Source organism: Salmo salar, chromosome ssa20 (genome assembly GCF_905237065.1).
Source record: "Salmo salar chromosome ssa20, Ssal_v3.1, whole genome shotgun sequence".
Taxonomy (NCBI): domain Eukaryota; kingdom Metazoa; phylum Chordata; class Actinopteri; order Salmoniformes; family Salmonidae; genus Salmo; species Salmo salar.
This window is the reverse complement of record NC_059461.1, coordinates 86,547,298-86,560,186: the sequence shown is the minus strand read 5'-3', so window position 1 is coordinate 86,560,186 and position 12,889 is coordinate 86,547,298. Positions and strand designations below refer to the sequence as shown.

Here is a 12,889-nt window from a genome sequence, read left to right as displayed (position 1 = left end):
CTATTAGCTAAACAAAACGACAGATCATCCTATTAGCTAAACAAAACGACATATCATCCTATTAGCTAAACAAAACGACAGATCATCCTATTAGCTAAACAAAACGACAGATCATCCTATTAGCTAAACAAAACGACAGATCAGGACCTTTCTAAAACCAAGGGATGGAGATTGATAATCTCTATAAGAAGAAAAGGCTGTTAGGCCGACTAACTAAACAACACATTAGGCAAACAGCTCAACTGCCATCCTAAATTGATCCTGACCTTATAACCTATGCAGAGCTGGCATTTCATTGAACAAGAGGGAAGGACTCATCTCGTCTAGTTAAAACACCACAATCTGTCGATGTCGTTATGAGTATTCCCTTGACATTGGCTAGAGACAGAATTTCTCCCGTCTTCTTTCAACCAGGGTTTGTGTGAAATCTGACTCGCTACCGCCTCTTGGTGGAACATGCCTGCATCCCATTTGGCTTTTTATGCATCACCTAAACTACTTATCAATTTAATACTCCTTGATAGTACTATTACCCCAGCAATTGCTAGTCCAGTACTGATGTTCTAGAAGAGAAAACAGAGATGTTACCTAAAGATGTCGGAACGTGTTAGCGACACCTTTAGTCCATTTTAACAGCTGATCTGCTGTCTCATTTGAACGAACCGTCTACTCCCTCCCCCTCAATGCTTGAATGTCCCAGTCGGTTCTTACCCGGACAATGGTTCAATTACCGTCAGCGAACTGAGAAACTACATGAATAGTTTTTAAGAAGTATTTTCTCCTTTCTCGTCTGCCCCAGCCTCACTCCTGGACACCGGCATGTTGTTAAAATGTCTGAAAGACTACAAAAGTCCGTCTGCCCACTCAAATAAAACGTCTGGTGTGGCGTTTTCGTAAATGTTTCATTATCTAATCCTGCTGCTAAAATGAAAGTTATATATCGTGTATAGAAAATGTTATGCATTGCATAAATTAGGTGTGAGATATATAACAAATATTCTTATTACTTCACAGACCCACAAAGGATTAACAAATGATTTAATAATGTAAAGTACAGTACGTTATGAGTAATCAGATAAAACCATTTGAAACCAGTGTATATTCATTGTATTACATAAGATATTTATTATTGTAAATATTTTCAATATTACATCTTGGGAATGTTGGTACAAAAGTTACTCAGAACATTTTACAGCATTGCGTACAAGTCTCACAGGGTACAAGTGCAGAGTTCGGGTCAATCACATTAAAATTCTAGTCAATTTATTTTTTTCTTCTCTAAATGTTTCTAATTGAAAAGCATTGAATAGAATGGATTGGAATTGTAGTGTACTTCCCAAACTGACTGGAAATTAAATGGAATTGATCCCAACCCGGGTAGTCACCCTCCGGTAGAGCACGGCCCTTGCAATGCCAGGGTTGTGGGTTCGATTCCCACTGAGTTGTTCCCACTAGGGACAACTCCAATACCAAGCAGGTCTTTAACGTCAGCTTTTATAAATGGGAGTTGGGAATCAAAGATTTGTTTCCAGCAGCCCATCACAAATCATTTGTATTCCATGGGAAATTCAGTAGTTGAACATTCTTTTAAAAACCCTCCACTCATCTTGGAAAATAACTAGTGGAGTTTTATTTTTTTAAAGAATGTACAACTGAAATTAAGACAAACCGACAAGAAAAAAAATAAACATAAAAAAAACATTAATTTAAATATTTGGTAAGTCAAAACAAGTCAAACATATCCATATGTAAATGAATGCTGGTAGAGTTTAGGCAATATTTGAAATTGTTAAAAGTACTGACAGAGATAAAAGGCAATGTACATACATCAGCATCACAAGATGTAAAATGAAGAGAAAGTTAAAAAAATGAAATGTTCAAGGCTAACAAGTGTCTCAGTTCCAGTATGAAGGCTTTGCATTGGTGTGGAAACTCAGCGTGCTCTTTCCCCCACACCCCAACCCTGACTTTCACCTTCAGGAGCTGAGCCCCATCTGAATGTGGACCGGTGGTTAGGGGCAGAAATGAAGGGAGAAACACAGAATCTGATTTATCAGCGTTCCACACATGGATCAATGCAAATTATTTTGTTCAGCCTGATGTAGTATAGAGCAAAGAGCCCCAAAATAAATAAAAATAACTCTTGAGAATTAACAGAAAAACATTGATATTTTCTATGACATAAACCAAACAGAACCGATATAGGTGATCCCAGATCCTGACCTGACTGTTACCTGCCTTCTCCCTTTCACACAACCTCTGACCTCTCATTGCTGATTTAGAGAAAATACTGTTGTATTCAAAACATTAGAGAAATACGCTGAGTGTACAAAACATAAAGAACCATCCATGACAGACTGACCAGGTGAGTCCAGGTGAAAGCTATGATCCCTTATTGATGTCACTTGTTAAATCCACTTCAATCAGTGTAGATGAAGGGGAGGAGACAGGTTAAAGTAGGATGTTCAAGCCTGGAGACAATTGAGACATGGATTGTGTTTGTGCCATTCAGAGGGTGAATGGACAAGAAAAAAATATTGAAGTGCCTTTGAACAGGGTATGGTAGGTGCAAGGCACACCAGTTTGTGTCAAGAAATGCAACGCTGCTGAATTTCACACTCAACAGTTTCCCATGTGTATCAAGAATGGTCCAACACCCAAAGGACATCCAGCCAACTTGACAACTGTGGGAAGCATTGAGTCAACATGGAAAAAGGAGGGGGGTGCAACTCAACATTAGGAAGGTGTAACATAGTAACTCAATAGGAAGATGTTCCTAATGTTTTGTACACTCAGTGTATATTAAAACAGTACTGTTATAATTTAGGCATTTCTTTTAAAGGGACTATAGATTACCATGAAGAATACAAATGTGATTTCTGACTCCATGTTACACAAAGAAATTTGACCTATTTATCAAGTAGGTCTTGGCTGACCATCTCAAAGTTCATATTTAACCATCTATATATAATGTGGTTTGCTTTTTATGACCGTTCGTTGATGAATGCCTTTTCTAAATATCCGACCAACTTTAAAATCAGAGTCTTTGAAGAACAGAGCAAGGCACAAATAACAGTGACAGAAAGTTAAATAGTTTAAGTAGCAGACAATGTGGATTGAGAAGGAGCAGCTATGTCTACTGTAAATATTCCTAGCAAGAAGAATAGTTCCTTCTTTTGTTTCCAATGGGACATAGTTGAAGCGGCACCCACAGAAGCCATGGTGAGGATGTGACGTTGCAAGGAGAAATATAACTCTTGACTCTCCAAGAGAGTGTGGTTATTGACCGTTATGGTCCATAGTCTTGTGGTGGCCGGACCACAGTTACAGTTAACGCAAAGAAAGACTGCTGAAAGATAATATATACACTGAGCAAAGGGTGGGAAGAAGGGAGGGGAGGGAAAAAAGAGGGACACTGAGAAGAGTCAGAGAACGAGAGAAAGAGGGACAGAGAAAGGAGAGAAATAAAGAGAGTCGGAGGAAGACAGAAACAGAAATGAGAGAGAGAGGAAGTGACGTTCAGGCCAGGGTTAAAGGCTGAGCTGACAGAAGCTTTTATATCAGACTGTAGCTGTCTGGCGATTGGCCTTGCTGGGGTCAGGAAGGGGTGGTGCAGGTCAGGAGCTGGGTGAACATTGGCCGATCCTGCACCTCCACGCTGCAGGGCTCTGGTCCTGTAGCCTTCTCATCCTCTTCCCTAGCCACACCCACCACGTTAGTCCTATCAACACACACACCACCGACTCCACATAGTAACCATCCAATGACGTCACACACACACCGCCCTCCTTAACACACAGCTGTAGGAGGGAAGAGAGAGAAAAAGACATACGTTTAAGAGAAGTATTTCCACAGAATTCACATACTAGCTATTTAATGTACTACGACAGTACAATGGTATAATTGTCAGGTAATTCTCTTCCATGTAGACACACTCTCCCACTTACCCCCGTCTCCTCTGGGGAGCCACAATTCTGCCCAGCAGCTCCCTGGCACTCCTTAGAGGTGAGTGGGTCGACCATCCACAATGCCAGGGTGGAGGGCCAGTTTCCCCCCAGGTTGGTGACAGTGTTCAGCAGGGTCATGTAAGTCCCACCAATCACTGGGTCACTCACTTTAGCATGGAAAGCCATACAGGCCACATACATGCTGTACAGCGCCACCTGTGGGCAAGGAGGGGAAAGGCAGGAGTTTGAGAAAATGTATATGTATAGCGTCCCAAGCTGGATCAAGTTGATTTATACTGCCTAATTCCACACAGACAGAGAGCTTTGACTACATATAGACTCAGTGAGCATAGCCTTGCTATTGAGAAAGGCTGCCGTAAACAGAACTGGCTCACAAGAGAAGACCGGTTTTATCACACACTGCCCACAAAATGAGGTAGAAACTGAGCTGCACTTCCTAACCTCCTGCCTGCCAAACAATTATTATTATTATTTTTTTATATAAATATATATATATATATATATATAAATAAATAAATAAATATATATATATGAGATATACTGTGCCTTGCGAAAGTATTCGGCCCCCTTGAAATTTTCGACCTTTTGCCACATTTCAGGCTTCAAACATAAAGATATAAAACTGTAATTTTTTGTGAAGAATCAACAACAAGTGGGACACCATTATGAAGTGGAACGAAATTTATTGGATATTTCAAACTTTTTTAACAAATAAAAAACAGAAAAATTGGCCGTGCAAAATTATTCAGCCCCCTTAAGTTAATACTTTGTAGCGCCACCTTTTGCTGCGATTACAGCTGTAAGTCGCTTGGGGAATGTCTCTATCAGTTTTGCACATCGAGAGACTGAAATTTTTGCCCATTCCTCCTTGCAAAACAGCACGAGCTCAGTGAGGTTGGATGGAGAGCGTTTGTGAACAGCAGTTTTCAGTTCTTTCCACAGATTCTCGATTGGATTCAGGTCTGGACTTTGACTTGGCCATTCTAACACCTGGATATGTTTATTTGTGAACCATTCCATTGTAGATTTTGCTTTATGTTTTGGATCATTGTCTTGTTGGAAGACAAATCTCCGTCCCAGTCTCAGGTCTTTTGCAGACTCCATCAGGGTTTCTTTCAGAATGGTCCTGTATTTGGCTCCATCCATCTTCCCATCAATTTCAACCATCTTCCCTGCCCCTGCTGAAGAAAAGCAGGCCCAAACCATGATGCTGCCACCACCATGTTTGACAGTGGGGATGGTGTGTTCAGGGTGATGCGCTGTGTTGCTTTTACGCCAAACATAACGTTTTGCATTGTTGCCAAAAAGTTCGATTTTGGTTTCATCTGACCAGAGCACCTTCTTCCACATGTTTGGTGTGTCTCCCAGGTGGCTAGTGGCAAACTTTAAACAACACTTTTTATGGATATCTTTAAGAAATGGCTTTCTTCTTGCCACTCTTCCATAAAGGCCAGATTTGTGCAGTATACGACTGATTGTTGTCCTATGGACAGAGTCTCCCACCTCAGCTGTAGATCTCTGCAGTTCATCCAGAGTGATCATGGGCCTCTTGGCTGCATCTCTGATCAGTCTTCTCCTTGTATGAGTTGAAAGTTTAGAGGGACGGCCGGGTCTTCGTAGATTTGCAGTGGTCTGATACTCCTTCCATTTCAATATTATCGCTTGCACAGTGCTCCTTGGGATGTTTAAAGCTTGGGAAATCTTTTTGTATCCAAATCCGGCTTTAAACTTCTCCACAACAGTATCTCGGACCTGCCTGGTGTGTTCCTTGTTCTTCATGATGCTCTCTGCGCTTTAAAGGGACCTCTGAGACTATCACAGAGCAGGTGCATTTATACGGAGACTTGATTACACACAGGTGGATTCTATTTATCATCATTAGTCATTTAGGTCAACATTGGATCATTCAGAGATCCTCACTGAACTTCTGGAGAGAGTTTGCTGCACTGAAAGGGGCTGAATAATTTAGCACGCCCAATTTTTCCGTTTTTATTTGTTAAAAAAGTTTGAAATATCCAATAAATTTCATTCCACTTCATGATTGTGTCCCACTTGTTGTTGATTCTTCACAAAAAAATACAGTTTTATATCTTTATGTTTGAAGCCTGAAATGTGGCAAAAGGTCGAAAAGTTCAAGGGGGCCGAATACTTTCGCAAGGCACTGTATGAAAGAAAGAGGAGAGAGAGACAACAGAGATGGGATAGATAGTGTGAACAGTGTTACCTGATGCAGTACTATAGTGTAGTAGTAGAGACAACAGAGATGGGATAGATAGTGTGAACAGTATTACCTGATGCAGTACTATAGTGTTGTAGTAGAGACAACAGAGATGGGATAGATAGTGTGAACAGTATTACCTGATGCAGTACTATAGTGTAGTAGTAGAGAGAACAGAGATGGGATAGACAGTGAACAGTATTACCTGGTGCAGTACTATAGTGTAGTAGTATTACCTGGTGCAGTGCGTAGCTGAACAGTACTATAGCGTAGTAGTAGAGGGGGAATCCCCCATCCTGCTTTAAACTGGGAGTCCACCACACCAACACAGCATACCCCAGACCTATCAACAACCTACACAGGAAAACACAAATGTACATGAGGTGTGTGTGTGTGTGTGTGTGTGTGTGTGTGTGTGTGTGTGTGTGTGTGTGTGTGTGTGTGTGTGTGTGTGTGTGTGTGTATATATATACCTGAAGGGAAAGGCCCTGTAGAAGACGTCTAGTGGTCGTGGTCCAGCGGTGTATTTACTGATGATGAGTGGTAGTAGTACCTGTAGTGTATTTACTGATGTGTGTGTGTGTGTGTGTATATATATACCTGAAGGGAAAGGCCCTGTAGAAGACGTCTAGTGGTCGTGGTCCAGCGGTGTATTTACTGATGATGAGTGGTAGTAGTACCTGCAGTGGGACCATGGGGACAGCCAGTAACGCCAGCTGCTCTTTAGGAACACCTGCCTCTACCAGTTTCAGACCGGTCACTGCGTCTGCTGCAGAGAAACCCATCTGGAGACAGACAGAGACAGACTGCTAAGTCCCACAGGTACCTTTACAGTGACTGGGTTAGATACTGCAGGTCAATTAGGCTAGTTGTCCAGGCAGGTTGGTTAGTGTAGGCACCTCAGAAATTAGAGACAGGCTAAACAGTGAGACCACATTCTGGCCTGCTTAACCTGATTTATATAAACATGTCAGGTAAATTACAGGTGCAGTAATCTGTACTGGGTGACATGTATAGATATGTCAGGTAAATTACAGGTGCAGTAATCTGTACTGGGTGATATATATATATATAGATATGTCAGGTAAGTTACAGGTGCAGTAATCTGTACTGGGTGACATGTATAGATATGTCAGGTAAATTACAGGTGCAGTAATCTGTACTGGGTGACATGTATAGACATGTCAGGTAAATTACAGGTGCAGTAATCTGTACTGGGTGACATGTATAGATATGTCAGGTAAATTACAGGTGCAGTAATCTGTACTGGGTGACATGTATAGATATGTCAGGTAAATTACAGGTGCAGTAATCTGTACTGGGTGACATGTATAGATATGTCAGGTAAATTACAGGTGCAGTAATCTGTACTGGGTGACATGTATAGATATGTCAGGTAAATTACAGGTGCAGTAATCTGTACTGGGTGACATGTATAGATATGTCAGGTAAATTACAGGTGCAGTAATCTGTACTGGGTGACATGTATAGATATGTCAGGTAAATTACAGGTGCAGTAATCTGTACTGGGTGACATGTATAGATATGTCAGGTAAATTACAGGTGCAGTAATCTGTACTGGGTGATATATATATATATAGATATGTCAGGTAAGTTACAGGTGCAGTAATCTGTACTGGGTGACATGTATAGATATGTCAGGTAAATTACAGGTGCAGTAATCTGTACTGGGTGATTTCTATAGATATGTCAGGTAAATTACAGGTGCAGTAATCTGTACTGGGTGATTTCTATAGATATGTCAGGTAAATTACAGGTGCAGTAATCTGTACTGGGTGACATGTATAGATATGTCAGGTAAATTACAGGTGCAGTAATCTGTACTGGGTGACATGTATAGATATGTCAGGTAAATTACAGGTGCAGTAATCTGTACTGGGTGACATGTATAGACATGTCAGGTAAATTACAGGTGCAGTAATCTGTACTGGGTGATATGTATAGATATGTCAGGTAAATTACAGGTGCAGTAATCTGTACTGGGTGATATATATATATATATAGATATGTCAGGTAAGTTACAGGTGCAGTAATCTGTACTGGGTGACATGTATAGATATGTCAGGTAAATTACAGGTGCAGTAATCTGTACTGGGTGACATGTATAGACATGTCAGGTAAATTACAGGTGCAGTAATCTGTACTGGGTGACATGTATAGACATGTCAGGTAAATTACAGGTGCAGTAATCTGTACTGGGTGTTATATATAGATATATCAGGTAAATTACAGGTGCAGTAATCTGTACTGGGTGATTTCTATAGATATGTCAGGTAAATTACAGGTGCAGTAATCTGTACTGGGTGACATGTATAGACATGTCAGGTAAATTACAGGTGCAGTAATCTGTACTGGGTGTTATATATAGATATATCAGGTAAATTACAGGTGCAGTAATCTGTACTGGGTGATTTCTATAGATATGTCAGGTAAATTACAGGTGCAGTAATCTGTACTGGGTGATTTCTATAGATATGTCAGGTAAATTATAGGTGCAGTAATCTGTACTGGGTGACATGTATAGATATGTCAGGTAAATTACAGGTGCAGTAATCTGTACTGGGTGACATGTATAGATATGTCAGGTAAATTACAGGTGCAGTAATCTGTACTGGGTGACATGTATAGATATGTCAGGTAAGTTACAGTTGCAGCTGTATCGTAGGTACCTTAGCAGTGAGCAGCAGGCTACAGAAGGTGAACACGGCAGGCATCATGTAAAGATAAGTCAGGTGCAGTAAGCTGTAGGTACCTTAGCAGTGAGCAGCAGGCTACAGAAGGTGAACACGGCAGGCATCATGTAAAGATAAGTCAGGTGCAGTAAGCTGTAGGTACCTTAGCAGTGAGCAGCAGGCTACAGAAGGTGAACACGGCAGGCATCTTGATGATGGAGACCAGCAGTTTGTATGTTTCCACGACGCTCTGCGTCTCCTCCCGGACCTTCTTCTTCCCGTGCTGTCCCCTGGCGTTCTCCTTCTTCATAATGGCCACCAGCGTGGTCGACACCAGGAACACCACACCCCAGAAAAACAGGAAGTCTGCGCCAAGGGAGCCAATCACAGACAACAACAATGTTACAGAGTGATTACAACAGCAAAGCAGTGCAATGATGGTCAAGGTTTATTCACACATCTTCTATAGCATGTTACAGTCTGTTGACTGGCAAAACCGTACGGAAAATCATCAGCCAAAAGTTCACTCCAAAACCAGAGTTTATTTTCTCTCACTTCAGCTCAAAAATGACCAACATCTATGCTCTGATCAAATTTCCCCAGATAAGAAAAAGTTGCCTGGCCTCAAAATTGCACTCAAAAGTGTATCAATGTTCTAAAATGCAAGGAAATGCACATGCCTGGTACGTGTTATACGCAACTATGGTTATCAAGAGATTACAAGGAAACAAAGATGTCCTACAATTCTGATACCATCGTCTTTAGTACCTATTGTTTACTCAGGGCAAGATGATCGAATGCAAAACCTGGCCAACGGACATTCCATCTTCAGCAAGGAAGGGTTCATAGAGCTTTGCATGTCTGTAATTGTATTTAATACCAGTTCTTGCTTAACGTTCTTGATTATCTTGATTAACGTTCTTCCTCCTGCTTCATAGATGACATTGATCTCTGCCTTCTCATCTTTGTCTCTCCCTCCCTCCCTCCCGCCCTCCCTCTGTACCTGACAGTGTCACGATGCCAGTCTCTTTAGGCTCTGCTCTCAGGTATTTGTTGCAGAAGTCAGCTGACTCCAGGGCCAGGAAGAGCACATTGCCTAGGAAGTAGCCAGCAGTCTGTCCTACAGAGTTACAGGTGGAAGCGTAGCCCACGTTCTCCCTAGACAGCATGGTCAGAGCCCAGCCATCCACTGCTATGTCCTGGGATGGGAATATAACAGAGTTCTGTATCACAATAACTTGGAGTGTGAGTGTGAGTGTGTGTGTGTGTGTGTGTGTGTGTGTTAGTTACCTGGGTGGCTGCCAGAAAGGCCAGCATGAAGAACACCGCCGTCAGGGTTATCACATCGGGGCCCTGCCCCTCATCACTTTTCAGCAGCGTATCCACGATAACCGACAGGTACAGCATGAAGAGACCCAGCAGGTACTGGGTGGGCACCAGCCATGACTTCCTAAGAGGGAGAGATGAGGCTTTGACTCATTTGATTGCAGCAGTCAACCCATCAGACACAATATAAAACATAAAGTTAACGTATCAGTCTTATAAATCATTGTCTTACCGGCGTCCAAACCTGGTCAGGTAGAGCGCGTCAACCAGCGGGGCCCACAGCAGCTTGAGACTGAAGGGCCAGAAAACAAAGCTGAAGAAGGCCTGGTCCTTGTAGCTGACGTTCTTACTCTGCAGGATGAGAGGGATGCTCCCGGCCAGGCCCAGAGGGATGCCCTGGAGGACATAAAGGAAGAGCAGCAGAGATACATTCCCCAGCTCCCCTCTGATCCCAGGCTGCACACTGGGATGTCCGTTGTTCTCCGTGTCGGATCCTTGAAGCAACGCTTCCCCCTCCTCCTCCAGGTCAGGGGTGGTGTTGCGAACCCTATTCCCGTCACTCATGTCCCCCTGGGGGACAGCAGGCTTCCTCTGCCGCCCGTTCTTATGTGTGACTGAGTCAGATAGCTCCATTGTGGAGCCGCGGGCATCAAACCAGCTGTGCCCTCTGGGAACCTGGAGAGGAAGGATGCAGGCAGGGGTTAGTCATGTTCTCTCCCTCCGTTTGTGTTTTTATATGGGTTACGTCTTGGCCAAGGGTACTCAACTCTGCTCAACCTGATAATGAATTGCTCACACCTGGTGTCCCTGGTCTAAATCAGTCCCTGATTGGAGGGGAACAATTAGAAAATGCATTGGAACTGGCTTCAAGGTCCAGAGTTGAGTTTGAGGGCTCTAGGTCTCAATGTTCATTGCCAACACTTGTCTGAGGTTGGTTTCCTTTGTCAAAGCAATGTACAACTACAAACAAGTGAATTCCTTGTCTGGATGAGACCCTAATTAGCATCTCCAGCTAGTACAGTAATGCTCAGCTACTGCATAAACAAGGTTGCAAGCTAGAAGTCTTAATCCAGACCAATTGGAGAGAGAAGGTTGCTAGTTAGAAGTCTTAATCCATGGGAGAGAGAAGGCATACATTTTGAATAATCATCGTTCTCCTGTTGACTAAGCCCAAGCAGGCACCAGCAAGCTCATGATGTGGGTGGGAACCAAAACAACGTATTTCCTGGAGTTTCTTTTATTAGCTAATACACACAACAAAAAGGCCATGTGAATTAAATAAATATGGGTTCAAATGGTAATTGAAGATCAAACATTAGACAATGAATGAGCGATGACAAGATAGTTAGCAAGCTAAGCATGTTATCATAACGTTATAACAATCTTTGACGTTACCTTGTGTTGTCATGCGACCTTGTGTTGACTGTTGTCATGCGACACCACATGCCAAACCAAACAATGAATGATTAATGAATGAATGTGTCGACTATCATTAAAAAAAATGGATTGTAGTTGATTCGACTGCGAACGTTGCCTTGAACTATGTATGAATTGCATTTAATACGGTCAAAAACACAGACATAGCTACCTATTTGGCCTTCACCTGGTTACATCGGTAGATCGTTTTTTCAGAGGGCGAGGAAGTGTAGCTATGTGTGTAACGTCGACATGAGTCCGTGTGCTTCAGATGACGTGTCAAAATGATGTTAATAAAGGTTCCGCTTGGATCTGCGTACACATTCTTATGCGTTTCGTGTGGTTCAGCCCAATAATGAGCCTAACGCTGTTAGGGGAATAACCTATGTGTACATTTAATAATCTGCTACTGTATTTTTTTGTGTTATCTGTGATCGTTTTGTTTGTCTTGTTAAGTTTCTAATCATTGTACCTAAACTGTACGTGTAAACATGTATACCAGGGCCCAGCTGTAAAAGAGACCTTGGTCTCAGTCTGTGTTTCTTGTTGAAATAAAGGTAGAATAACGTTACTCCTTATAGTCCAAGGACCTTGTATGTTTTGTTTAAAGCTGAATTGACTATGGAAGCCAAAACAGCCAAATAGTCCCATCTAAACGTGAATAGATTCTCATTTGTGTTATGGTTCAAGAAACATATATATCCCTGTACTTTCATATCACATCAAAATCATTTCACAAATGCAAAATACACACTTACTGTACACTGTTTTAACCGGTTTTAACACAGTTGCGGTCGAAAGTATTTTTTAGTGAAAAGAGTTTGTGGAGTCTGCCTTCCGTTTACACACAAGTGTTATGAGACGCAGGTCGTTTTCTGTAAACATATATGCGCCGTAACATTGTCACATGCCATAACACTGTGTATCAATTTAACCTTTTCTTTCGAAAAGTATTTCTCGATGATATGAAAGATAGGAAGGTCGTTATGCTTACAAAACCGTATCGCAAGTGTTAATGTTCAGACCGATCGTTAGCGCTCTTAATAACAAAACTCCCCAGTACAGAAGACGCCTTCGTCCATCGACTCGTATATGTTATGTAGTGGAACTGAGAGTCATGATCAAAGGTCACTCACTACAGTTGCAAATGTCAATCTTTAATAAAAATAATAGGAATTTAAAAAAAAATATATATATATATAAAAATATATAGTATGTATATATGTATATATATGTATATATGTTTTTTACATATATGTTATATATGT

General features: G+C 41.7%; 1 protein-coding gene and 1 long non-coding RNA gene across 9 annotated transcripts; one reads left to right on the top strand and one right to left on the bottom strand.

Annotated features, from left to right (window-relative positions):
- Positions 1-1,101: 1,101 nt before the first annotated feature.
- On the bottom strand, positions 1,102-12,690 carry LOC106581457 (acetyl-coenzyme A transporter 1). 8 transcript variants are annotated; one of them, XM_045704033.1, is made up of 11 exons: positions 12,380-12,608; positions 11,601-11,628; positions 10,438-10,880; positions 10,170-10,329; positions 9,883-10,078; positions 9,043-9,245; positions 6,867-6,971; positions 6,660-6,739; positions 6,423-6,540; positions 3,948-4,163; positions 1,102-3,800 (listed from the first exon to the last, which is right to left on the bottom strand). In XM_045704033.1, the coding sequence occupies exons 3-11, from the start codon at positions 10,836-10,838 to the stop codon at positions 3,618-3,620; spliced, it is 1,662 nt and encodes a 553-aa protein (XP_045559989.1). In that variant the 5' UTR covers positions 10,839-10,880; positions 11,601-11,628; positions 12,380-12,608; the 3' UTR covers positions 1,102-3,617. The 8 variants fall into 8 exon arrangements, with proteins under 8 accessions (XP_045559989.1, XP_014019001.1, XP_014018999.1 ...); XM_014163526.2 differs by lacking the exon at positions 12,380-12,608 and adding an exon at positions 11,809-12,370; XM_014163524.2 differs by lacking the exon at positions 12,380-12,608 and adding an exon at positions 11,794-12,369.
- Positions 8,843-9,251, top strand: LOC106581458 (uncharacterized). The gene is made up of 2 exons (XR_006761041.1): positions 8,843-8,872; positions 8,956-9,251. It is a non-coding gene; the product is annotated as an uncharacterized lncRNA (long non-coding RNA).
- Positions 12,691-12,889: the final 199 nt, after the last annotated feature.

Coding starts and splice junctions, on each gene's coding strand:
- LOC106581457 (XM_045704034.1), bottom strand. CDS start 10,838: ATGGAGCTATCTGACTCAGTCACACATAAGAACGGGCGGCAGAGGAAG. Junction 6,740..6,866: donor TCCCCATGGTCCCACTGCAG/GTACTACTACCA, acceptor AATACACTACAG/GTACTACTACCACTCATCAT. Junction 4,164..6,422: donor TCAGCTACGCACTGCACCAG/GTAATACTACTA, acceptor CCTTGCCCACAG/GTGGCGCTGTACAGCATGTA.